General features: G+C 43.1%; 2 protein-coding genes across 4 annotated transcripts in view; both read left to right on the top strand.

Annotated features, from left to right (window-relative positions):
• The window catches only part of LOC131504899 (coiled-coil domain-containing protein 30-like), a 76,492-nt gene extending 72,440 nt beyond the window's left edge, over positions 1-4,052 (top strand). Inside the window, exons 13-14 of the mRNA XM_058717802.1 lie at positions 3,267-3,334; positions 3,692-4,052. Coding sequence (XP_058573785.1) covers positions 3,267-3,334; positions 3,692-3,803 — 180 coding nt within the window. The 3' untranslated portion in view covers positions 3,804-4,052. The remainder of the gene's footprint in view (positions 1-3,266; positions 3,335-3,691) is intronic.
• Positions 4,053-6,260: 2,208 nt separating this feature from the next.
• PPIH (peptidylprolyl isomerase H) lies at positions 6,261-22,469 on the top strand. 3 transcript variants are annotated; one of them, XM_058717800.1, is made up of 10 exons: positions 6,261-6,399; positions 6,742-6,806; positions 7,128-7,151; positions 7,422-7,466; positions 7,736-7,778; positions 11,287-11,379; positions 14,736-14,823; positions 15,300-15,340; positions 16,168-16,256; positions 22,267-22,469. In XM_058717800.1, the coding sequence occupies exons 1-9, from the start codon at positions 6,334-6,336 to the stop codon at positions 16,234-16,236; spliced, it is 534 nt and encodes a 177-aa protein (XP_058573783.1). In that variant the 5' UTR covers positions 6,261-6,333; the 3' UTR covers positions 16,237-16,256; positions 22,267-22,469. The 3 variants fall into 3 exon arrangements, with proteins under 3 accessions (XP_058573783.1, XP_058573784.1, XP_058573782.1); XM_058717799.1 differs by having other exon boundaries at positions 6,262-6,399; positions 22,291-22,469; XM_058717801.1 differs by lacking the exon at positions 16,168-16,256 and having other exon boundaries at positions 22,291-22,469.
• Positions 22,470-26,793: the final 4,324 nt, after the last annotated feature.

The following is a 26,793-nucleotide window of genomic DNA, read 5'->3' as shown; positions in this document are numbered from 1 at the left end:
GCCTTTCTTCCCTCAGATTTTCTCTTGGCTTGTTCCAACTGTCTCTCAGAATGCAACCTAAATAGCTTCTTTTCCATAGAGCTTTTTCTGAATCCTCCCCTCCCAAAATCTTATCCTCCCCTCCCAAAATCTGGCTTTGTGCCCTTGATAGGTTTTCTCATTGCACCTTATGTGCCAAATCCCAGCTCAGCATTTTACTAGCTGTGTGAAAAAAGGAAACCTTGTTCACCTTCTAGTTCCCTCATCTGGGAAATGAAGTAATGACACTCAAAGGTGACTGTTCCACATAAAAATCTGCATATGAATATTTATAGCAGCATTATTCATAATAGCCAAGAGGTATAAACAAGCCAAATGTCCATCAACTGATGAATGGACACATAAAATGTGGTATATCCACACAACAGAATATCATTCAGCCATAAAAAGGAATGACGTATTGATCCATCTTATAGCACAGGTGAGCTTTAAAGATATTATGTGAAGTGAAAAAAGCTGGTCACCAGAATAGGCAAATCTATAAACATAGAAGTAGATGAGTAGTTGTCTAGGGCTGAGGCATTGAGGGATAAGGGGGTATAGTTAAAGGGTATTAGGTTTATATTGGGAGCGATGAAAATGTTCTAAAATTGATTGTAATCATGGTTGTACAACCCTGTGAATATACTAAAAACAATTGAATTGTGTATTTTAAATGAGTGAATTATATAGTGTGTGAATTATATCTTCATAAAGCTATTGTAAGAATGAATGAATGAATGAATTTCAGAGATGGCAACTGGGGATAAAGTAGGATAATTAGAATAACGTACATAATTTACCCAATGTAATAGTTGGCAAATAGATGGCCTTCAATAAATATAGCTTCTTTCTCCCAGTACACATACATTCACTTGCTTCAATATATATTGAATATTTACTGAGTTCCTCCCATTGTTAGGTATGTTCACGTTAATTTTCACAACCCTGGAAGATTAGGTATTGTTATTCTCTCATTTTAGATGTAGGAAACAAAACTCAGAGAGGTGACAAGACATATCAGAGTCTAATTAGTAGAGCCAGAATTCAAGCCTGGTCCTCTCAGTCTAGTAAAATTTCTTTTCTTTTTTTTTTTTTTTAACATTTATTCTTTTTTTCTTTCTTTTTTTTTTTTTTTGAGAGACAGAGAGAGACAGAGCATGAGTAGGGGAGGGGCAGAGAGAGAGGGAGACACAGAATCCAAAGCCGGCTCCGGGCTCTGAGCTGTCAGTACAGAGCCCTACACGGGGCTCGAACTCACAGACTGTGAGATCATGACCTGAGCTGAAGTCGGACACCTAACTGACTGAGCCACCCAGGCGCCCCTAGTAAAATTTCTAATGCATTATAAATTTCTCTGAATGCTAGTTTTTTCCTCCTTATAAAAGCTTCTCATTTATTTCAACACAACCAAGAATTTCTTACAGGAACTAGTTGGCGTGCATCAAAGGTTAAACAGAGGTCCAAGTTTAGGGGAATCAATAAGCCTCCATAACTGTATGTAAAATTTGGTCTGTGTTGATTGGTTCCTGTGAGAAAGGGTATTTGGTTTGTTTGTTCGTTTTTAATTTTTTTTAATGTTTATTTATTTTTGAGAGAGACAGAGACAGAATACGAGTGGGTTAGGGGCAGAGAGAGAGGGAGACACAGAATCCGAAGCAGGCTCCAGGCTCTGAGCTGTCAGAACAGAGCCCGACACGGGGCTCGAACTCACGAGCTGTGGGATCATGACCTGAGCCAAAGTCGGATGCCCAACCGACCAAGCCACCCAGACGCCCCAAGGGTATTTGGTTTTTAAAGTCATAGGATTTACCAAAACATAGATACTTTTTATCCATGATTTAAAGGGACATAAAATGTTTACCAGAGTATTAAATAAAAACTTACCTGAAAGTAGAATGGACTGATTATATCAGCCAATATAAAGTAATTCATGTATAAAAATAGATATAAAAAGCTGGCTTACAATGAAAGCGCTAATACAAAAGTGTAAGATTTATAATTGCCAAATATTCTTCAGGTATTTAGGGATTACATTTTCTTCAGTTTTATCGAGATGTAATTGACATATAACATTCATTGTATAAGTTAAAAGTATCCGGCATAATGATTTATGTATACAATGCAAAATGATTATCGCATTAAGATTAGTTAACATCTATCACCTCACATAGTTTTTTTTCCCTTGTGATGAGAACTTTTATAAGATCTACTCTCTCAGCAACTTTCAAATATACAGTACACTACTGTTGACTATAGTCTTCATGTTGTACATTACATCCCCAGAATTGATCTTTTAAAAAAAATTTTTTTTTTAACGTTTATTTATTTTTGAGACAGAGAGAGACACAGCATGAACGGGGGAGGGGCAGAGAGAGAGGGAGACACAGAATCGGAAGCAGGCTCCAGGCTCTGAGCCATCAGCCCAGAGCCCGACGCGGGGCTCAAACCCGCGGACCACGAGATCGTGACCTGAGCCGAAGTCGGACGCTTAACCGACTGAGCCACCCAGGTGCCCCCAGAATTGATCTTATAACTGGAAGTTTGTACATTTTGACCATCTTCACCTAATTCCTCCAACCACCACACCCCCACCTCTGGCAACCACAAATCTGATCTCTGCTTCTAGGAATTTGTTTTGTTTTGTTTTGTTTTGTTTTTTACATTGTACATATATGTAAGATCATGAAGTATTTGTCTTTCTCTAATTAACTTATTTTACTTAGCATAATGCTCTCAAGGTCCATCCATGTCGTTGCAATTGGCAAGATTTCCTTCTTTTTTCATGGTTGAATAACATTCCGTGTGTGTGTGTGTGTGTGTGTGTGTGTGTGTGTCACATTTGCTTTACCCATTTAACTGTCCATTGTGTTGTAAATAATGCTGCTACAAACCTGGGGAGGGTGAAGATATCTTCAGACAGTGATTTCATTTTCTCCAGCTATCCAGAAGTAGAATTGCTGGATCATATGGTATTTCTATTTTTAATTTTTTGAGGAAACCCCATACTGTTTTCCATAGTGGCTGCACCAATGTACATGCCTGCCAACTATGCACAACTATCCTTTTCTCCACAACCTCACCAGCATTTGTTTTCTCTTGTCTTTTTTATGATAGCCATCCTAACAGGTATGTAGTGAGGGGATTAAATCTTTAACCAAAAATGTATATAAAGTATAAGTTTTAGGATAGTATGGCCAATGGCTTATTATTATAATTTTAAATATTCATCCTTTCTTTTCTTTTAGGAGACAAAAATTAGTAACATCCCTGAATTTGAAGTATTTTATAAAATCTTGCCCCTTCCAAACTCCAGGTTAGTAAAGCCAAGACAATCAACTGCATGCTTGAGACTCATGTCTGCCTAACTCATCCTGAGTTGCTTGTTGTCTTGAAGAAACATAGCACTTGGGGGTAATTTTGTTTTATATTTAGTATTTGAATCCTTTTCCAATTCCTTTTCTCTTTCCACTTTTTCACTCCTACACCTGACAGAATCTTGACTTAAGGTAGAAAGTAATCATAAACATAAGTTTACGCTAAATGTTATTTGGTTTCCTTTGTGCTTGACAGTTGTAAAAACTGAAATCCTATTGATGCCTTATCCCCATACCCCCAAAGTGCTACCAGGACATCCTGTTTTCACCAAGTTCTCACATATGGCCATTCTTAGTTTTTCAGGAACAGGTTTGGTAGAGTCAGATGGAAGTCTTCAAGGGCTTGAAGAAAATAAGTCAGAAGAAGCAATGCCAAACCCCAAGTCCTCCAAGTCTCTTTCATGTTGACAGAATTCTAAAGCTGGATATGTAAATGTGCCTTTTCTTAAAGAGACACATTGCATCGTAGAACAAGACCCGAAGTCAGAACTATAAAATCATTGGTGGCTAAACTAGGCTGATCAAAGCTGCTAACTTAAAGCTTGGGCATGAAGGTGGAACATGACATGGAGAACAGTTACCACAGATCCTCATGGGACATCAACCAGGAGCCTTCAGAATTACTGATAAATTCATTAAACCAGTTGTAAAAATGGATTTCTCAAGTTTGTTTGATATCCTCAAATATCCTTGTATTGATCAATAATAGTGATTACTTCAATGGTTTAATTAGGTTTCTGTTTAGCAGAGCATACATAGGCTAATTCAGCACTTTTTTACTATTATGGGTATTATTCATTTTTTAAAAGTTAAAAACAATGTAATCATATTAAAGCAAATACTTTAAAAAGAAAAAGATATCTCCTATAATCCTGCATTCTCAACACAACTATTTTCATTTATTCCTTTTGGTTATTCAAATGCATATATTTTAAATGGTTGTTATATTGTATGTTCATTTTCATGGTCTGATTTTTAGTTTAATATAATACATTGTCCTGTATTTCTTTTTTTTTTTTTAATTTTTTTTTAATGTTTTATTTATTTTGACAGAGAGAGAGAGAGACAGAGCATGAGCGGGGGAGGGTAAGAGAGAGAGGGAGACACAGAATCTGAAGCAGGCTCCAGGCTCTGAGCCATCAGCACAGAGCCCGATGCGGGGCTCGAACTCACAGACTGAGAGATCATGACCTGAGCCGAAGTCGGACGCTCAACCGACTGAGCCACCCAGGCGCCCCCATTTTCCTGTATTTCAACAGTCTTCATAACTATTCTTTCAATAGCCACACGATATCCTATCACGTTGATGTTCCATAAATTCTGTTGTTTGCATTTTGGTTGTTTCTACTTTCTCACTATTTGAGATTATGTTGTGGTGAAAGTGTTTGTGAAGGTAGCTCTTTTTTTCTATTGAGTTACTCCAGAAAAGATGAGCATAATTGGGTCAGCAGATACAAATGTTATATAGTTTTGGTGTATCGCTTATCTCATTGCTTTAAAAAAAAGTTGTGTCAACATGTTTCTATAGTCAACCTCCAAGCTTCAATTTCTTGATGCATAAAATGAGAACAATAGTCATTCCTGTCCCATAGAGTTGTAAGGACCAAATGAAATGAAGCATGCATGCATTTAGAACTTAGCAACTGCTGAACAAATGCTAGATATCATCATTTATTTTCACTAGCAGTTTGAATATACTAGTCTTTCCACAACCTCATCAACATTGGATATTACCAATTAAAAAAATTATTTTAAAATAGCATAAAGTATACTGAAGGGTGATTCCTGTTCCTTCTTCCCTTCCTGCCCCTTTCCCTCCTTATTCTCCTCCTCTTCAATTGGAGATAGAGAAGGAGACCAAAGGGAAAGGAAAAGTAACCAAAAATTAAGAAAAGATATAAGTTGAGACATTGAATTTTTACATGTAACCTTTGCTTCCTCAGACCACTGACCTAGAAAGGATGATCAAAGGATATAAGACATAATAGCTATATCAGATACATGCTCTGGCTCCAAACCTTGCCCAAGGTCACCTTCTTTCACTCAATTCATCAAATCTATTTACTGAATTCCTGCTATGGGCTAGTCAATAGTAGGCACTGTAGCTCACCTATAGTCTGTCAAAGACAGACAAATTTGGCATGAGGAAATAAACCAGTGATGCATCTGAAAGAGTGGGCTACTTTAGACTGAGTGCCAGTGTTCCCTTCTGAGTGACATTTGAGCTGAGACCTGAAGTATAAGGAGCACTTCCTACCTCCATTAAGACCTAGAAGGGTATTAAAGACAGTTAACATTACCAGGTCTCTACAGTATCGATCTCCGTGACCTCGAGGGACAGAAAGGCCTGAGTATCATACCTATCTGGCTCCAGGTATGCGGGGCCAGATAATGTAATCTAGGCCCTTGTATGTAAGGAATTGGATTTTATTCTAAACATGGGAAGCCAGGAATGATTTATAAGCAGATTAATTTTAAAAGCTCCAGCTGAAAAAAAAAAAAAAAAGAAAAAAAAAAAAAAAGCTCTAGCTGCTCTGCAGGAATGAATTGTAGGTGACAAAAGCGGAAACTTGTGCCCCAACTGGTGTCCGGACTTAAAAGAAGGGGTACCTATGTCAGGCTGTTCTAAGCGCTGAGGACAAACAGATTCCTGTCTTCGTAGGGCGCACTGACTTATAGGCGGGGGTAAGAAACACCACGTATAGCGGTTTAGAAGTCCTGGCCGAAGCCACTCCTGGCCGAAGCCACCACCGCAACGCCCAGTTTCGTCGAGAGACTCAGAGAGCGCTCTGCAAGGGGGTCGCAGGGCGGGGCTTCCGGGGGCGGGACCCGGCCTAGGTTGGTTGGTTCCGCGCCTGCGCCGGAGAGTAAACTGGGGGAGCGGGGAACAGGTTCACCGGAACCCGGCGCCCCCGACTTCTGCTTCCGGGTCGCAGCCATGGCGGTGGCAAATTCAAGCCCTGTCAATCCTGTGGTGTTCTTTGATGTCAGCATTGGCGGCCAGGTGAGGTCCAGGCAGCCGCCGCGCCCAAGGGACACTGCACGGGACCAGCCAGGAAGATCTCACCCACCCAGGGAAAGCGTACTCGAGAAGCCAGATAGCATTACTTGGACCAGAACCTACCGACCTGCGGGGCGGGGGCGAGGGAGGGAGAGGAGGAGTCTTTCACATTTGAGCGCCCCTATGGGGGAGGGAATGGGCGCCACGCGAGGATAGACTATGCAGGCGGAGGTGGGAGAGACCAAGCGGCAAGCGGGAGAGAGGGGTCGGACCCTTCTGTTCCCTGCTGGTTGAGTCCTCGGTGGTCTTGGGCCGGCCATTCTGACCGTCTCCTGCCGCTTGCAGGAAGTTGGCCGCATGAAGATCGAGCTCTTTGCCGACGTTGTGCCTAAAACGGCCGAAAATTTTAGGTAAGAAGATGATGCTCCAGCTCTGCCAGATTAACCCAAGCAGAAGCTGGACCGGTCTGCGGAATCGTCTGCCTGCCCCTATCCGTCCACTCACTGCCCTTGAGATCTGAGTCCCCTTTGTATCGCTCTGTCTGAATAGTCACCGTTTTTACTGTTCCCATGTCAATATATGCTGTTAGTTTTATGCTTAGTGTCTGGACGTCGGCTGGCCAGTTGATGGGCTTGCTGGCCCGAATGTTACCCCACCCCCACCTCCCATATTAGGGGCGCTCTCAGCTGTGATGTCATGGTGACTGAATCATTCACTCTTTTCTCTTTCAGACAGTTCTGCACTGGAGAATTCAGGTAAGTCTCAGACGTGGTTGGTTTCTCTGCTTGCTCCTGAAGCGTGTCCTAGGGCTGCAGTGGGGTTTTGGGGGGAACCACCGGCAGGCCTTGAATGATTATTGGTGACAGTAATAGGTAATACCGCCATGGGTCTGTCTTCAGTTTATTTGCCTTCTTTATCTCTGTTCTCCTGACCTTTAGGAGAGTCCCTTGGCTCGAGTGTGTGGTAAACTGGAAAGGCCTATGATTACCTGTCATCATTCCAAGTCTCTTTCTTTTTGGTTATAGAAAAGATGGGGTTCCAATAGGATACAAAGGGAGCACCTTCCACAGGTAAGTCCTTGGCAAGCCAACCCTACAGGCTTTTAGAATTACTTCCTTAGGGGATTAGTCTCTTTAGAGGAAAATAAAACCATAGGATAATTCCTAGATCTTGAGAAGGAATGGTTTTGTGAACTCAAAAGCTTATTTGAAGGCTTATTAAAAGCCAAAGTGATAAACATTTTATTTTTAAATCAATGTTAATCTAAAGTATAATGACTAAGTCAATGTTTTTCTAAACCGCAGAGCCTTCTCTCAGGATCCTTAATTCTCTGTTTCAGGGTCATAAAGGATTTCATGATTCAGGGTGGGGATTTTGTTAATGTAAGTACTATTCCTTTGCTATCAAAGACCTATAGGAATATTGTTTTTTGTTATTGCTGCTACTGCTGTTTTTACTACAGGGCCCAGTCTTAAGGCTTGAAAACAGTAGCCAAGTTTGAAGGAGGAGGGGGTGATAGGAATGTCCTTTAGGGTTGTTGGCTACTACTCTTTAACAATTAGATGATAGACATCAGCATTTTGATTGAGTCACTGACTTCCAAATCTTAGCCTTTTAGGGCCAGAAACTGAACTTTTCCAGCACACCTACAGATGATTCATGAGAGACACAAACTAGTTAGTCACATGAAACTTCGATAGATATCAGATGAAATTTTTTTTTGTTAATTTCTAAATGGCAGTAAGTCCTTTTCCAGTGAGCTAAATTCTTATGCCCCATTTCTCTTCCATTCCTCATATCACAATGCCTGGAAAGCTGAGTTTTTCATCAGAAACTGATTAGTGGACAAAGAATTAGAGCATCAGAGGTAGATTGTTCTGGAGGGGTATTTCCTCTGTTTTCTAGGAGAGCCTGGTGGAATAGTTTTTCACTGCGAAGCATGTCTTTCTTTTGACTAGACTATCTGTGTCTCTCATACCAAGTCTCATTTCCTTCTTCTGACCTTGGCAGGTGTTGAATAAACCATATCTTTTCTTCTTAAACCTACTTTTGTCCTTGGCCAACCTCTTGTGTGCATGGTCTTTCTTATTTATATCATTTGGTTAGTCATGTTGGGATTTTCTTGGATCTGGAAGACATTCTTTCTCCTTCATAGGTATATTTATTTAACTCTTAGGAGTTTTTTTGTTTTGTTTTTAACTTTTTAAAATGTTTTATTTATTTTTGAGAGAGAAAGAGAGACAGAGTGCAAGCAGGGAGGGGCAGGGAGAGAGGGAGGCACAGAATCTGAAGCAGGCTCCAGGCTCTGAGCTGTTAGCACAGAGTCTGATGCAGGGCTTGAACTCATGCCGTGAAATCATGACCTGAGCTGAAGTCGATGCTTAACCGACTGAGCCACCTAGGTGTCCCTAATTCTTAGGAGTTTTTGAAGACCTGTCTCTTTCCTATCTAGGGAAGGTTACAAAGGGGCAGATTTTAGGCCAAATCAGGCTTTCAGATATGCTTTGTTTCATGTGTGTGATGTTGTAAAACTGGGAAATTTCACCAGAAAATTCCAGAGTTTTCTCTCTAAAGAAGGGAAAATAGAGGTGCATTAGGCCTGTGTTTCTCACATAGCAACAATTGTTTGGAATCACGTAACTGCTCCCTTTAAATAGCATGTGTCCTTGCCATTTCACCACAGCCACTACCGCCTGCTTTCCTTATTTATGTCAGTTGTCTCTGTAGGCATTTAAGTTTGCAATCCCTGGCCATAACTGATGGTAGTAGGGCTTGAGTGACCGTATACTTTTTTGTTAGCTGGTAAGAAGGGCTAACAATCTATTCTCTGCCTTCTTTTCTTTCTTCCCTAGGCTCCTGTGTTGCCATGTTGTCTTAAGAGGGCCAGGACCAACTTCTTGCATCATTACCAGGCACATCTAGTCGTTTGCTGATAGCTCTAGAATCAGACAGTACAGTTGGTCAGCCAGAGGCTGTGTCAGCAAGAAACAATTGTTCAGAGCCACTCTTAGGAAAGAAAAAATAGAATGAGCAAGAAGCAGAATAAGTAGGTATTGAGACCTTCTAAAGTGGGACCAAGAATATGTGTTTCTTTGTTTTAATAATTTTTTTTCTGATTGCAAAATTATCTCTCAAGGAATCTCACTTCTCAAGGAATATATTCTTGGCATTTTAGTTTACATTTGCCAGTCTCATCATTGCACGTGTATGTGTGTCAAATATAATTCTTAACAGACTTAAGATCACGTATATATTTTAATTTTTTATACTTAATAATTGTCTACATTTTCCCTTGTCATTAAGTCATTCTTTATAATAGCTACCTAATACTCCATTATGAATAGATAAGTTATTTGATCAGTCCACTGTGGTAAAAAGATTTAAGTTGCTTTCTATTATTTTCTCTGAAAATTAATTTTGTCATTTTCCCTACTCTGGCTCCTGGAGAGCAACCGATAGTGTAATTATAGAGAACGATGTGGTAACTGATCTGTCCCCCAGGTTTGTTGGGAAATTGGAAATGAACTTGTTTTTCTCTTCCTTCTGTATATATGTAGGTATTTATGTGGAGTTAAAGATATAATAGCTCACATTTATATAATTGTGTATCAATTGCAAGGTCTTTTCTCAGACACTGTTTAATTCGATCTCCATGGCAACGCTGTAAAGAGCAGGTGATTTCATCTTCACTTGATAGTTGAGGAAACTGAAGCTCAGCAATGGGAAGTGACTCTCCCAGCTTATAAATGATGGACCTGGAACTCACATCCAGGCCTTTCCACCATACAGAGCTTAGTTTTATTGATAATTTTTAGTCAAATAAAGGTTTGATTTTGATTTTGATTCTTCCTTCCTTGGCTTATGTTAATACCCTTTGATAATCTTTTTCCCAATAAGGGCCCTTTGATTCTGCCCTAGGCCGGTGCTTTCCCTCTCTACCATTCACCCAATATTCTTTGGCTGGAAGAGATTGGGTTTTGGCAGGCACCTTCTCATTATTAGCTTTAGACCCCAGGGATTCTGTTTAAGGTACTGCAAATATGGCTGTGGTCAAGTTGCTTTATTACCCTGACATAAGTTGGCTCACTTGAAAAATGAGGAAGATGATAGCGCTTATTCCACACGGTTACTGGAAGAGCAAAGAGATAATGAAAATAAAGCTGGTTTAAGCTAGTTTAAGAAGAAACAGAACTAAGAACTGGAAAGCCACATAGGACCAAGGCAGTCCTTTATCTCTGTTTCTCTCGTGCTCTCCACACCTGTGTATTGCCTTCTCTTTCTCTTCTCCAGTCCACCTTGCAGAGCATGGTCACTGCTGGCTTCCAGGTTTACATGATACACATTCAACATCAAAGAGAGCATCAGTCCTTCATGATTCCCAGAGAAGGAACTTTAGTTGGCCCTGCATTAGTTAGGCATGCTCTCTTGGATCAATCAACTTTGGTCAAGAGGGTGGTGTCCATACAGACTAGGCTTCCAGGAGCCCATCAACCTGCAGTTTTGGGGAGCAGGGATAGTGGCACTTAAGTGGGTAATTTTATTTGATAACAGGCATGAGAGTCTTTGGGAGTGGCAAGGATTATGTATGGGATCACTATACTATTGTTCCCTACTCTGCCTTGTCTTAACTGAGCTTTCTAGAGGCCCAGCTGTGACCTGTTTTACCCAATCTGTGAGATGCCCCGGCCAGTCTGTGAGCTGCAGGTGCCTGGGACAGGGCCGGCTTTGATTATAAGACAGGGTCAGAGAGGTATGGCTCCCAAAGTGACCCTCAGGAGTAAGAGTGCACCTTGAAAAGTTGGCTACGGTACAGCAGCATTCCTCCAGGGGGCCCAAGGAGGGGAAGTCCAACACTCAACACTTGCTAACACGTCCTTTCTCTCTGCTCAGGGAGATGGTACTGGAGTCGCCAGTATTTACCGGGGGCCATTTGCAGATGAAAATTTTAAACTTAGGCACTCCGCTCCAGGCCTGCTTTCCATGGTAAGTGAGAGCCAGTCAAGGTTTTGGGTTAGATTTGTAGCTAGCGGGTCTATGGGCGCCCCTTGAGGCACGGTGCCATCTCTTGGGATGGAAGCTCATTCTTTACTTGTCTCGCTTGTCCCAGGACTCAGCTCTGCCACACCTACCTCCTTCCTCAGTCGGCTTTGACTTGGTTGGGCTGGGCCCTCAGCATTGGAAGTTTGGGGGGGGGGGGGGGCGGGCAAAACTGAAACTCTGATGTGTGTTTTCTTACCTCGTTCGAGCGAGGGTGTGCGGCTCAGCCTTCAGCCCTGCCGCTCGGAGTGCAGCCAGCTGTGCTGTCGGGACCTGGCGCCCATGCACTTGGCGCTCCACCCTGGCGTCCCGAGATGACTTCCCACTCATGCTGCCTCCTGGCTGGTTCTCCTCTGGGCTCGCTGACCACTCTCGCTCCCTCGGCCTGGCACCCCTTCCTGCTTAGACCCCCCTCTCCCACATCTCACTTGCCTTTCTCAGCTCCCTATCTGCCCCACTTAACCCCCTCATCTACCCACTCCTGATCGCTCCCCCTTCTTCTCCGTATTCACTCTGCCCTCATTTTTTCTTACCCGTCTCACCTTCCCTCCCTCTCACTCTCCAATCTCCTCCCTGCCTCCCCTCATCACCCATTTCCCTGGCACTCTCTCTCCCAGACCCAATATTTACAGGCACACTTTCTGTCCTTCTTGCCTCCCCTTCCACTTATCTACACGGGCCTTTATCAAGTGAAGGTTTACCGGCACCCACTTTGTATCATGTCAGGGTAGGGTACAAGGATACAGACCTGATCCCTGCCCTTGTGACACTTAACATCTAATGGGGGAATCACACATGCAAAATGACAAGTCCAGTATAGTGTAATTCATGCCACTGTGTATTAAGATGAGGGCACCTTAGGGTATGTAAAAGTACTGTGAGGGCCCCACAGAATGAGAGTAATTACTTTGAGGGGTCAGGCACAGCTTCATAGATGGGAGAGCTTTTGAGTTCTGGAAGGAGCTCTATTCCAGATGGCATTTCAAGTTGAGCAAATAGCCTAGGCAAAGCTGTGTGACCATGAAATGGCAGGGTGGCATAGTCAAGGGACCAAAGGTGAGGAAGGTGATGAGAACATAGGATGTGCATGGGGAGGGGGAAGGGCCAGTAGAGACCACTGAAGAGACTGGTGGGTCTAGCTCCTAAAGGGCTTTAAATGCCAGAATAAGGATGAAGTGTGTGGACTTGAGTTCACTGGTTATGGAGAGGTGTACGTTTTTTTGAGCAGGGTTGATCAACTTTGTGATTTAGAATGAAGACCCTGGCTGCAGTGTGAGTGGCAGATGGGAATGGAGAGCTGGGGGCAGAGAAGCCAGGAAGGAGGCTGCCATGAGAACTGGGCAACACTAAGCCTAGCAAACAGTGTGCAAGTCCCTTTTTTCAGACAGCCAGGCCAGGCAAGTGCAGGTTAATGCTGCAGGAGTAGTTTAGGTGGGCTTGGATCTTTGCCAGGAGGACTAGAACCCTCTAGGTGCATGCCACCTGTTAGCATCTATGGAGGACTCAGAAAACTGGAAGGAAACATTGGTCTCTACTCCCTTCAGGCTGACACTTGTGAAGTTGTGCTGTCCTTTCACGTACCGTGTAATGTCCTTGTTTTTGTTTCCATCCTCTAAATCATGAGTTCCTCAAGGGCAGGGACAGGGCCTCATTGATCTCCAAGCCTTACTTGCTACCTGATACTGAAAGGTGCTGAGTAGATACCAATAAACATGAATGACTGAAAGATAATCAGAATGATGGCTACCGTTTATTGGACAGTTACTCAACAAGCACCTTATTTGCATTAATTTGTTTTAATCCTCTCAACATCCCTTTGAAATGGGTACAAATGAGGATACCGGAGCACAGGGAGATTATGTGACTAATCTGAGGTCACACGTTCAGTGGTGGAACTGGGATTCCAGCTACGTCATCACCTGGCTCCAGAGCTTCTTCTCAAAAGTAGTAAGCCATGCTGCCTAAAAGAATGAATAAATGAGTGGCTAAGGGCAGAGCGTGTCCCCTGAGCTATAAAAACATATGGGACTGTTTTCCTGCCTGTTTGCTAATAAATATTTATACAGCAAGCAGCTACTTAGGTAGGTTGATTGGTGGAAAGCTTGATTGAAAGGAAAGAACTGGGAGTCTGGGATGTCTAGCCCCTGTTCCATAGCACCCTCCTGCTGCTGCTGACTCAGGCACCCTCAGCCGACTGAGCCGCTCAGGTAGCGCTCACATGGGGAATTTCTAAGTATAATATAAAATCCCCCATGAGAATGTACCCCTGGACAGTGTCTTTAATGTATTTCATACACATTTTTATTCTTGCACGGTTGAACACAGAATCAACCAATTTAACCAATTTAAATCCATTAAGCATCCAATTACTGCTAGTGACCTATCTAATCATTTCCAGTGCTGCTGTAGTCATATTAATTTTAGGAGACCTATGCTGTTAATAGTACTTTCAGTTTCCCATTTTCCACTCCTTTTTTCCAAAATAAGGGAAGTATGCAATAAAAGGTGCACAGAGGTAGTAGGGCAGTGCTTTTAAAAGGTAACTTGGATTTGTTAATGTACAGAAATCTGAATTTAGCATATTAAAGGCAGTTTAGTAGTATCAACATGTAAAGTATGAAAGTACACTTCCTATGAAAATTAAATTTCGCTTTACAAAGCATTACTTTGCATTGTAATACTTGCCTGTTCTTTTACAGTGCATTATGAAATGTAAAGATATAGAAAGAATTTCAGGGGAGGAGACTCTCAGATTCTCAATTAAAAAAAAATACTTCTTCCTGTAAAATTCAATAATAAAAGATTGGGTGTAGCTGTAAAAAGCAAACATCATTGATTACATGTAGTCTTTTTTTCCTAGCACAGCACTAGTGTAGCAACTTCTCGCACTTTCTTAAACTTCTTTATTACCATTGTTATGATGCAGTACAAAGCTATTCAGTTTATGGCATAGGCAACAGGCTTTTTCTCACTGGTATCTAATTTATAACTGTAATCCAGTTCTAACCAGTATTGGATTAAATACAGCAAATTGGGCCCCATGAACAATTGTTCCTTTAATAAAAATTCACACTGCAGGGGAATTGTACATTTATTCAAGAATCTGGCTCCTTGACGGCAGATATTGTGTATCCTATTTATCTCGGTATCCTTGGATCCTAGCTCAGGAACTGGCTTATAGTAGATATTCAGTAAGGTTTGCTGAAAGAAAGGAATCAGGGCTATAGGCTCTTTGGGGGAATCTCACCCTTCGGCTAGCATGGCCAGGAAAACTCACTGAAGGTATATTTGGTTTCTGTCAGGCAAACAGTGGTCCCAGTACAAATGGCTGCCAGTTCTTCATCACCTGCTCTAAATGTGATTGGCTGGATGGGAAGCACGTAGTATTTGGTGAGTCCTATTCCTGTCCTGGAGTCCAGGCCCCATTCACCCAGAGTGGGACGTCCAAAGGAGCCAGCCCCCAGACTCCAGTACCGAGAGTGCCCACCTGGTGTAACTGCTCTGGCAGTAGCAGGGAAGGCGGAAGTGATGGGAGGTGGAGAGAGCTAGAGGGAAGAGCAGAGGGCTGTGTGATGTCGAATGCAACCACTTGGGTGATACGTATGTCTGGGGTGGACCCGGATGGTATCACTTGAGAAATGTCCTACAGAGGCAGCGTGGTACAGTGGGGCTTTGCAGTCGCTCAGACCTAGTACTCTGCTCCTTATGAAGTGTCACCTTGGGCAAATCATTTCACTTCCATCAAGTCCCAATTTTCAGATGGTCGTATGAAGATCAAATGAGATGATAGATAAGAGTGGACATTGCAAGCTGGAAAATACTCTGCAAATGAGAGTAATAAAGTCCAGCTCATACTCTTCCCACAGGAAAAATCATCGATGGACTTCTAGTGATGCGAAAGATTGAGGTGAGTCCTATTTTGATTTCCTCTCTCGCCCATTCTGGTCCGGTAGCACCTGACTAGTGTGGAGGGGCTGGAGAGCCAGGAGATGGCTCCAGTGTGTTAGGTCCAGTGTTTACTGCCTCCAGTTGCATGGGCTTCCTCAGGAAGGGGGAGGGAGTACAGGAGTAAAGGACCCCCACCTCTGTTATCTTGGCCTGTAAGTTTGCCTCTAGTGGACACTGAGGTTCGGCCTCTGGTGGCCCCTTCACCACTTGATAAAGTCCTACTCAGCATTGAATTCAAGATCCTTCATGACCTGGTCCCCGCTATCTCTCCACAGCCTCTTCTGCCACTGCTGCCTCCATGTTCTACTCACGTTAGGCCACTAGCTCTTCTCTAAATATGCCATACACATTCCTGCCTCTTGTTGCTTTCTGCCCCCGAACGTTTGCTCGTGCTCTTTCTGCCACTGGAATGCTCTTTTTCTTTCTTTTCCTCCTGGTGGGATCCCATTTGTCCTTCTAGGCCCAGCTCGAATGTCCTCTCTTGTGTGAATCCTTCCCTGACCTGTTTAAGCAGCACTTTAGTTGCTTCCTCTGCCCTGTTGTATAAACTCCCTCTTATAACTTATTACACTGTTATATGTCATAGGTTTGCTATTTTTTTAAAATGTTGTACATTTTCTTTTTGATCTGGATTATCTATACCCTTCTGCTAGGACATGCATGGACGGTTACCATTTCAGTCTCTGAGTCCTCGGTCCTTAGTACAGGGGCTGGCAGGCGTCAGTAAATGTTTATGTGTAAGTGCATGTGTAAGTCGATGAATCTCCACCACGCTTTCTCTCCTAGAATGTTCCCACAGGCCCCAACAATAAGCCCAAGCTACCTGTGGTGATCTCACAGTGTGGGGAGATGTAGTCCAGAGCGAGACTGATCAGGTACGTGTGTCTTTCTCCTCCTGGTTAGGAGTCCCTAGTGAAGTCAGCACCGTCTAGGGGAAAGAACTTTAGACTTGAAAACTTGGGGATTGAGCCCATTTCCTCTCTCTGTGACCTTAGGGAAATCCCTTCCCTTCTCTGAGCCTGTTTCCTCATCTGTCAAATGGAGATAATATCTATCTCTTAGGCTCATTGTAAGGATCTAAAGAGAAAGGGTTATTAGGGCATTTTCCTCCTACCACTTTGCGGTTTACAAAGTATCAACCTGAAAAACAGTAAATAAATAAACATTAAAAAAGTTAGGGGCACCTGGGTGGCTCAGTCAGTTAGGCGTCCGACTTCAGCTCGGGTCATGATCACAAGGCTTGTGAGTTCAAGCCCCATGTCAGGCTGTGCTGAGAGCTCAGAGCTTGGAATCTGCTTCGGATTCTGTGTCTCCCTCTCTCGCTGTGCCCTTCCCTCATTCATGCTCTGTCTCTCTTTCTCTCAAGAATAAATAAAACATTAAAAAATAATAATAAAAATAAAATTAAAAATGGGCACCTGGGTGGCTTAGCCGGTTAAGCGTCCAACTCTTGATTTTGGTTCAGGTCATAATCTCACACTTCGTGAGTGTGGAACCTGCTTGGGATTCTCTTTCTCTGCTCCTCTCCTGCTCGCTCGCTCTCTCTAAATAAACTTAAAAAAAGAAAACCTGACAATATACTATGTTTGTAGCATATAGCTTTTTTTACCCTTTTCTTAGGATTTGAATAGTTACAAATTCTGAGTCTTTGTTCTTTATTTTATATGTCGTGACTCTTCTGTCCAGAATGTATTTTAAGCAAAAAACTAACATTGTGTTGCTTATTTTAACTTTGGTGATCATCTTTGTTAAACAGAAGTTCTAAATTTTGATGGGGTCAAAATTATCAGTCTTTTCTCTTATGGCTTTTGTGGTTGTGTCTTATTTAAGAAGGTCCTTAGTATCTCAAATCATAATGTCTTTTGTATTTTTTCTAATATTTCTATGATTTTATTTATATAGTTAAATTATCTAGAATTTATTTTTCTTTTCTCTGCCTTTTTTTTCCTGAATGGAGATGTAGTCAAATGTCAGACCATTTTAATGACTGTACATACCTCTTTATGTGACTTAATTTGTGTTCATAGCATCTGGCACTTGCAGGCATTTATTAAAAATTTACTACATAAGTTAATAGAGAGGGAGAATGTCAGGCATTTTAGGCAGGGAACTGGTGTTAGCAAATGCTGGCAGGCGTGCACCAGTGTGTTTTAGAAGCTGCACGTGGTCCTCTCTCTTGTCCAGCCAGATGGTCCCTTCTCAGGCACAGGCGACACCCTGAGCTGTCTCTCCTATCAGTACTAGAGGTCCCTAGCTCTCAACCTGGTGTCCCCCTTCAGTAGTGGCTGGCATTTCCCTCCTAATCCCACTTATTTCTTTGCTGAACCTAAGCTAAGCTACCAGGTCCTTTTCCTTTTAAGGATTGACCACTGATCACTACTGGAGGACAGAGATGAAAAGAATAAAGTTTAGGGGTGCCTGGGTGGCTCAGTCGGTTAAGTGTCTGACTTCAGCTCAGGTCATGATCTCACAGTCTGTGAGTTCAAGACTCCCATTGGGCTCTGTGCTCACAGCTCAGAGCCTGGAGCCTGCTTCAGATTCTGTGTCTCCCTCCCTCCCTCCCTCTCTCTCTCTCTCTCTGCCCCTCCCCTGCTCATCCCTGTCTGTCTCAAAAATAAATAAAACATTAAAAAAAAAAAAAAGAATAAAGTTTAGAAATTTTTTGTTTGGGGCCTTTTTTCTGTGTTTTTCTGAGTCCCTTACAGAAAGTTAGTGGCAGTCCTTGTTGGGGGTTTGATTTCTGAGGGTGGTGCTCACAACCCTCCCCTCCTCATCCCTTAATAACAAAGGGCATGTAAACCTTTGCCCCCATGGAAGCCTCTCTTCCCAGCCTGCAACCCAAGCAGAGCAGATCCCACAGGGGCCATTTGATGTTCCAGAGGCTTCTAGACCAGAACTGTCCAATAGAAAGTCCTCTCTGTGGTGGTGGAAATGTTCTGTGTTTGTGCTGTCCATCATGCAGCTTCCAGCCACATGTGACAGTTGAGCACTTGAAATGTGGCTGACGTGACTGAAGGGCTGAATTTTTTATTTTATTTAATTTTAATTAAATTTAAATATAGTACCTCCAATTCAGTCTCCTACCCCTGACTTGCTCAGAATTGAATCTTTCATAGCTAATACTTAGGGGCAATATAATAATAGCAGTTATCATTTATTACATCTTCTATCATTAATTTATTCTTCTTGTGCTCAGATATTGAGCTGAGAACTTGAATGATCTCATTTAACTTTACCAAAAATCCTTATCATGAGTTTTAAGGTGTTAGGGAATCTAGGTGCTTTGGGTTTCTAAGTAATGTGATGTGGAAGAAAGTAAGGAAAAGTAGAGATTAATTCCCCAGGGTGTATGGGAGTATCATCCCATTATTTACCTTCCTAGCTGTTAAAGTTATAAGCATCTCTAATTCCCATGGGAGTGTTTCAGCTCTCCCAGGTTGTTTGGGCAGGATAATGGTTGACAGCCAATACAGAGGCTGTTTTCAAGCCCTGTTGAACAGTACTTCTCAAACTTTACTGCACTTACAAATCACCAGGAGATCTTGTTAAAATGCTGGTTCTGGTTCAGTGGGTCTAGATGGGGCCAGAGATTTTGCATTTCTAACTAGCACTTGGGAGATGCTGATGCTGACTTTGAGTGGCAAGGCGATAGTGGAATAACAGCCTGCTTTCTCATTGAGAAGCCACCATATTGCAGTCAGAAAAGACCCAGGAGATCCTCTCTTGGTGGCCCTGGTCCAGCAGGAATCTACTGCCTTCAAATCAAAGTATCACCTAATCATGCATGTGGGGCCTTGTGCCTATGCACTGGAAATAAAAGAAGATGGGACGGAGATAGAAGACAGGTACAGTGATTTAATCAGCAGTACTTCCCTAGGAAGCACTTCCTTCTAGAACTTCTGTGTTTTGCCTTAGGGTCCTGACTTTGGTTTTGGTGAGGATGAAGTTTCTGTACAACTCTAGATGCAGAAACCATGGTTTTTTTAATCTCCATGGGTCCTGTGAAAGCTTTTTGTGAGGGATTTGGTTAGGTATACATAAGTGAACCTTGGCCCTCAGGGTTCGCCTGCTCTAGTCTGAACTGGGTTCTTTGCTACTTACAACCACTTGAGGGCTGGTGGAACCTCTGTTTTGAAAGCCAGAGCGTCTCTTGGAATAGAGAGTGGCTGTGGGCTCTGGCAGCCCAGCTAGTCTGAATTGTTGCCCTTCCAGTTATCCACAAATCTGGGGCCTGTAGCAAGGTGTAGATAGCTTTCTTCTGTCGTTTCCCAAATTTCCCTAAGAATCCAATCACTCGGGGGCATTTGTTAAACCTACTAATTCCCAGATCCCTCCCCTGGAGAGTTTGAGTGAGTGAGTTTGAGTTAGGATCCTGGATGCTGTGTTTGTAACAAGCACCTCAGATGCTTCTTATCAGAGAAATGTGGGTAACGCTGCTTTAGGTGGTCCTGTGATGAATATCTTTTAGCATTTGCATCTTAGAAAGAATACATAATTAGCGCAACACATAATTCTACAGTTATTATAACTTACAATAAGGCATTATTAAAGTTGTGATTATGTTAAAAATTAATTGTACTTGTGGATGATGGTTATGAGGACACTGGTGATGGTGCTGTTGGAATTACTGAGCTTTAGGACACACTGTCCCCCAGCTCCTGGGATTACCTGTTGATGTGATGTGTTACTGTAGAGGAAGGTTATGAAAGACATGTTGGTGGCACACGGACCGGTCCTTCATTCCTTCCACAACTAAGCACTACTTAATTGAGATGGGTCCCATGCTGCATATGAGGCTGCAAATACGAAAAGCCCAGTTCCTGTCTTCAGGGAACTCACAGTCTCTTGAGGAAACTGACAATTACAGTAGAGTAAAGCACCGGACTGGAAAAAGTCAGGGAAGCCAGAATGCCTGTGTCTGCCTGGAGTGGTTTGGGAAGACTACAGAAGAGACGATGCTTTGGCTGAGTACAGGAAAGAAGAGAATGTCTCGGGTGGCTAAAATGGGAAGGCATTCCAGGCAGAGGGAACAGCACGGGCAAAGTGTAAGGGACACTGCTAATAATTCCATATGGCCAAAGCAGGAAGGTATGAAAGAAAAGCAAAGGGTAAGAGGTAAGGCGGGTGGAGGCCAGGGCCACTCGTGAGAACCAGTGCAGTCTGAGACATTCATATGTTATCCTGAGGTAGGCTTTAGACAGTATGCACCTTTTTCCCCCGGGGGTGAGAGTCTTTTGTACTCCCCAGATTCTCAGAAGGGAGCCTGGCCCTCCAAAAAGAACCAGGCCAAGAGGAGCCACTGGAGGATTTTGAGCAGGAAGACTTGGGGATTGAACTTCCTTATTCTGAAGATGATTCTGGCAGCCATGTGGAGGATAAGCTGAGGCCAGGGAGGTGTCCACTGCAGCAGTCCAGGCCAGAGAACAGGTTCCACATGAAAATACGGGTCTAGGGAGCTCCAGAGATTTGGCAGCAAATATTTGCATGCCTGCTGGGTTTGTGACACTGTTTGTTCCCTGCCCTGAAAGACAGATGCCCTGCCAGCTAAAAAAGGGAGGGGAGGGGAAAATGGCTCTATTCCAGTTCGATCCAGTACAAAGGCAGAGCTCCCAGCCTCGTAATCAGGTCTCACACATTGAGGTACACCACATCAGCAAAATACTACATAGCCTTAAAGGTAGATGTGTATGTGTTGGCAGATTTCTAGGGTACATTAAGTGACAAAGTCAAGATTTAGTACATTTGAGTAACTCTTTCAGAAATTACTGTTGTGACATATAGCCAACTGTTAGTAATGGTTACTTCTGCAATGTAGAGATAGCAGAGTCCTTTCTTCCCGTTGCTCCTACTGTTGTGTATATGCTTGAAATTTCTATATTGAGCATGTATCTTATAAGAGAAATATATACTGTATATGCATAGTTTTAACAAATCCTCCTTCCTCTCAGCTGCTCCGAGGAACATGTGGCTGATATCAGTGTGTCAGTCACTCCCTGGTTACTCCATCTCCTCCCAGGTCTAGGCCCAGGCAATGGCGCCTTCCTCGGTGCTCCCACAGCACTTGATTCATCTCTCTACACAGCATTTATTGCAGCATATCACAAATGTGTTCACTTTGTTTTCTCTAGACAGAACTCCTTGAGGCAGAGACCATGCTGACTAACAAGCACAGTGCCTGGTCTACAATACAGCTTAGATCCTGGAGCACCATGGAACTTACAAAGCATATTTATGCAGTTTTGTGCATTCTGCTTGGGGGCCCAGGGTTACACTTCTGTCTGAGCCTGCAGTATGACACCAGGACTCACTGTCCCCTGGAGGAAAAGGGGTGTGGCTATGTTTAGGGAGAGGGAGATCATAGTTTCTGAGTGTACTCATTCTGTTCTTTTAGTAAAGCTAACTCCAAGGCCATAAACAGAGGGTGTGACTTTACTTTCTCTATAACCCTGGGACCAAAACCTGCAAGGAGGAAGGATTTCTCTTTGTTCTAGAGTTCCACGGAGAGCTGTCAAGGTCTGGCAAAAAGTACACAGACTTTGGAGCCAAGTAGACCAGGAAGCCCCATCACTGTCAAACCATTAAACCCCTTGGGACTCTAGTTTTCTCCTTTACTTAACTACAGGCAATATATACTGCACAGAGGTTCTGAAGGGTAAATAAATGCGATGATATGTGTGGCCATAAATGTTTCTTTATTCTTGGTTCTTCTGTAATATACCTCTCAACTTTACCCTGGGAAACCAAAGGTCTGACCTAGGGCAAGAGACCAGTTCTGCTCTTTTGGGAAAAGAAGATTAGGAGTGTAGAGAAGAGCCGGGGGTGTTGTCTCTCATGAAAGTCCCCTTCCAGTGCCTCTGAGCTGCTTATCTCTTCCATCCCTAACAGACTTCCATGTCTCTGCCATTGTAGGCCTTCCCTTGCTCTGGGTGACACTCTTGAGTAAGATAATCTGGATTGGCCCCTGTGTTTGCTTCCCTGCCTGCTGCTGCTCCCTTTTTGATCAAGAGACCTTGGAAGTGTCACAGATTCAGAACCCAAGATTTTCTGCTTAAGTTTTCAACTGTAAATAAAGTGGTTTGTTTGGTTTTTTTTTTTTGTTTTTGTACACGTGTTGTTTTTAAATGGTTGTAATAACAGACTGTCTCCTCACGCTTTAGCTTCAGCTGGGAAGACTGGCCCTTGACAGAGGCTAGCGGGGACCAGACCCCAACTGTGGCTGTGACTAGGTGACGCCTCAGATCTGCAAGCAGTTGTAGCAGTTCCCCCCTCAGGCTCCAGCTGCTGGGCAAAGACGGTAAAGCCTCAGGGCTACAAGCACTAGTTATTCCAAGGATATTCCCAGTAGGTTCAGTTTGGTTGGTTCTAGAACCTGTGGGAAAAGGGTCACTAACTTGGGATAGTTTTGGATGGGAGACCATTTGGTAGAATGTGTCTTGATCATGAGGAATTGGGAATAATTTACTCAAAAATCTTTGTTTCAATCTGGGGTCATTTTATAAACAACAGAGGTCTTGAGAAATTTTCTTCCCCTTTCATAGCCCCAGTTTTCTCCTCTGTAAAATGGGGATAATAATACGTATGTACTTCATAACACTGTTGAGAGGGTCAAATACGAGAATGGATAGGAAGGTAATTTGTAAACAATAACATGCCTTGGAAAATGCTTATCTTGAAAGGACCTAGCCCAACATAGAAAGATCCCACTGAGCATAATGTTCAGGAGGTAAAGGGAGTTCCATAGTGTTGCTTTCAAGAGGCAGTTTCTATGCTATCCCATTCCTACTTTTTCTCTCTTGGCTCATGGGCAGGGATGATTCACCTCCTGGCAGTGGCAGAGAGAGGTAGCTCGGAGCTGAATTCTATGACAGAAGAGAACCTGGTTAAAAGTGCCATTTCAGTGTATTAGGGTCCAAGGGAGCTGGTGTAAGGGCCCTACAGTACAGATATTTGCAACTCTCTGTAGCTAGGTAAACCGGGTTCAGGGAGCAAAGGGAAGGAAGGACTGACCTAGCAGAGGAGAGATCTTTAACTAGACAAGGTGGAATTAGAGAGTAAGGAGGATGAGCTGCTGGGATCCTAAGCTGACGTTCTTTTGATGGGCCATTAAACTGAATTGTTACACTTGACACCTGCATTCTAGGTCAGGCTCTGTCCTGGGCACAGGAGCCGCAAGATGAGTAGGATGTGGCCCTTGCTTGTGACAGGAGATAGGCACATTTCGATTCAGTGTGGTATTAGAATGTGAGCCCTTAGGGGGGCAGGAAATTCAGTCGTTTTGCTTTGTTTTACTGCTATGTCCCCACACCTAGAAGAGGTATCTAGTACCTAGTAAGTGCTCAAGAAAGACCTGTTGCATGAATGCTATGTACAAGATGCTGGAGTGGGCAGGGGGTTGGGGGAAGAGGGTGCGGGCAGGGGGAGGTGTGAAAGGAAGAGGTAACATTTGTGGTAAGTATTGATGGATTGGTTGGAATTAGCCAGGAGATAAGGGTGGAAGGGGCTTTCTAGGAAGAGGAACTATGTTCTTGGGCCAGAGTCTGTTAGAGATAGAGGACAAGGTGTATGTTATTTTGCAAAAGAGATTCTTGGAATGAACTCTCTTGCCTTTCACACCACTTAAACGTAGGCACTGGGGTTGTCTACACTGTGGTCACCATGCTGGGCAGTGTGGCAGGGGTCTAGCAAAACTGGAGTGGAAAGCTCCCACCTTGGAAAAGGGGTTGAATTTTGACATGAACTCTTTATCCTCTAGTGCTTCAGTACTATTTTGGCAGTGGTATGGAGGTGGCTACAAGGAAACTAGTTTCTTAAATAACTCATCTTTATGCTCTTTGAGCAGGAAGAGAGAGCTTAGTGAAATAATTGAATAAGTAAGTAATGATACTTTTAGGTAACATTTTACAGACAAATGTTACAGAATTTAGATTTCTGCTGAGGAGCCATCCCTTCAAAGCAGTTACATAGAGAAGGTTGCTCTTTATTGGCAGAGGTGCTAGTCCCATTGTTCAATCTGTCTTTGTAACTCTACCTTGGGGAAAAAGTCTCAAGCCAAAGGGCACACTTTTAAAGGTCCCCAATGTTGACAGAACTGCCTTTTGAGAAAACATTTTTTTAACAGTCAAAAGTTATCTGGAGCTGGGGCACCTGGGTAGCTCAGTTAAGCACTCTTTATTTTGGCGCAGGTCATGATCTCATGGTTCGGGAGTTGGAGGCATGCATTGGGCTCTGTGCTGATGGGGCCCAGCCCGCTTGCTATTCTCTCTCCTCTCCTCTCTCCGCCCCTCCCCTGCTCGTGCTTTCTCTCTCTCAGAATAAATTAATTTTTTAAAAAAGTTATCTGGAGCTGGAACAGATGAGTAGCAGTTCTAGAATCCACCTATTCTCTCCATACATATTGTTGCTGCAAGCCTTCTTCACCTGCCCAGATGACCTCTCTACTGCCAGTACCTCCTCCAATCCATTTTCTGTACCACGTTATTCATATAACAGATTTCTTAAGATATTGTGTGTCTGGTACTAGGCCAGATGCTCAGGAACTCATAGTCTGAGGAAAGGAAGATTTAATTCATGCAATACAGTGTGTTAGGATAGGAGGGTTTCCTAGTGAAGTAACATTTGAGGCAAGACCCAAAGGATGATGAGTTAAGCAAGCAAAAGAAGGGAGAAAGGAAGAATGTTATAAGTAGAGGGAATAGTATGTGATAGCTTAAAGGAAGCAATGTCTAAAAGATCACCAGGAAGGTTGAACAAGGAATGTGAAAGAAGTGTCAGGAGGTAAGTTTAGAGAAGTCCTACAGAGTCCTGTAAATCACAATAAGGAATTTAGACAGTAGTAGTCACTGAAAGATTTTAAGTAAGACTGTCATGATGAGATGTTTTCAAAAGAACACTCTGGATGTCATGGTGGAGAATGTTAGAGAAAGAAAGAGGTAGAGACTGGCTAGGAGGCCACAGCAGCGCTCTAAAGAGAGGGGTCAGCAAACTGGTTGGCAGGTCAGATCACATTCCCTGTTTTTCAGTGGCTCATAAGCTAAGAATAAGAATGCTTTTTTAAATGTTTAAATAGTTGAAACAAGACTATTTTGTGACATGTAAAAATATGAAATTCAAATTTCAGTGTCCATAAATAAAGTTTTCTTGGAACACAGGTGCACTTGTTTATTGATTGGCCGCTTTCAGGCTCTAAAGTTGAGCAGCTGAGACAGAACTGTCTGGTGTACAAAGCTTAAAATATTTGCTATCTGGCCCTTAGAGAAAACGTTTGCCTACCTCTGCTGTAAGCAATAGATGATTGCCTACACTAGTGTCATGGCAGTAGCAATGAAGAGACTCTGGTTTGGCATTGAGAGATATTTATGACCGATTCTGATTCGGGAGGCCTTTAGGAGGTGGAAGTGACAGGCTAGATGATACTGCTGGGGTAAGGACTACTGCACTAGCTTGCTGTCTCTCTACTTCCATTCTCACCCCTCTTCAACCCATTCTCACCCCTCCACAACCCATTCTCCACACTCAGTAGCCTTAAAAAAAAAAATCTTCCACTCCCTACTGACAATTCTAAAACTACCCTTTCCACTATTACTCTTAGGACAATTTCAAATAAAATGTTACTAATTTGAACCTGCCTACCTCTATAACCCAATTTTTCATTCTAGTCTTTCTCAACTACTTTACTTCTATTCTCCCAGACCCCTATCTTCTTACCGCTAGGCTTTTCCATAAACCTTGCTCCTGGAGTCAGCATTCCACCTAATCACCTCCACTCCCAAAATGCTTTGTGCTTTTGCAGAGCTGGGGTATTTGTGGAGTGTTGGGTGTTTAAATTTCTGCCTTCATCCGTAGACTGAATTTAAGGCGGAAACTGACTCGCGAACCAAAGCATCCCCGGCCGATAGTAGATAGTAGAAGCTTAATGAAGAACAAATGAAGGTGGAGGACTTGAGCTACATCAGGTGGCAGCCTCAATTATAAACCATTTGTGAACTGTGGGTAATAATCCCCGTTTCGCATGGCTGCTGAAAGGATAAAATACAAGAGAAATGCCTAGCTTGCTCAATAAACGGGAGTTGAAATTAAATCTGATTTGTGGCCAATACAGAAAGACGTGAATACTTAACGAGGCAGTCCTTATATGCCTGGTAAGATGGATCAGAAGGCAGGTCCCCGTGGAGTACATCACCGCCCTCCGCCCTAAATATGCTGAGCCGGGGCGGTCTGAGGGACTGCATGGTCCCTCCAAGGTGACTGGCTGCTCCGCCGAAACAGACGCTCTTTGAATGCATACGTTCCAGAAACCCTCGGCTGTGCCAAGAGTACACGGCCATTGTAGAAAAGACGGCTTTATCCGCAGTAATGGTCCGGGGTCACAAGGACCACATTTACAGCAGAGGGAGAGAGGGAGGCCTTTCCTCC

Source organism: Neofelis nebulosa, chromosome 2 (genome assembly GCF_028018385.1).
Source record: "Neofelis nebulosa isolate mNeoNeb1 chromosome 2, mNeoNeb1.pri, whole genome shotgun sequence".
Classification (NCBI taxonomy): domain Eukaryota; kingdom Metazoa; phylum Chordata; class Mammalia; order Carnivora; family Felidae; genus Neofelis; species Neofelis nebulosa.
This window is presented reverse-complemented; position numbering and strand designations above follow the sequence as displayed.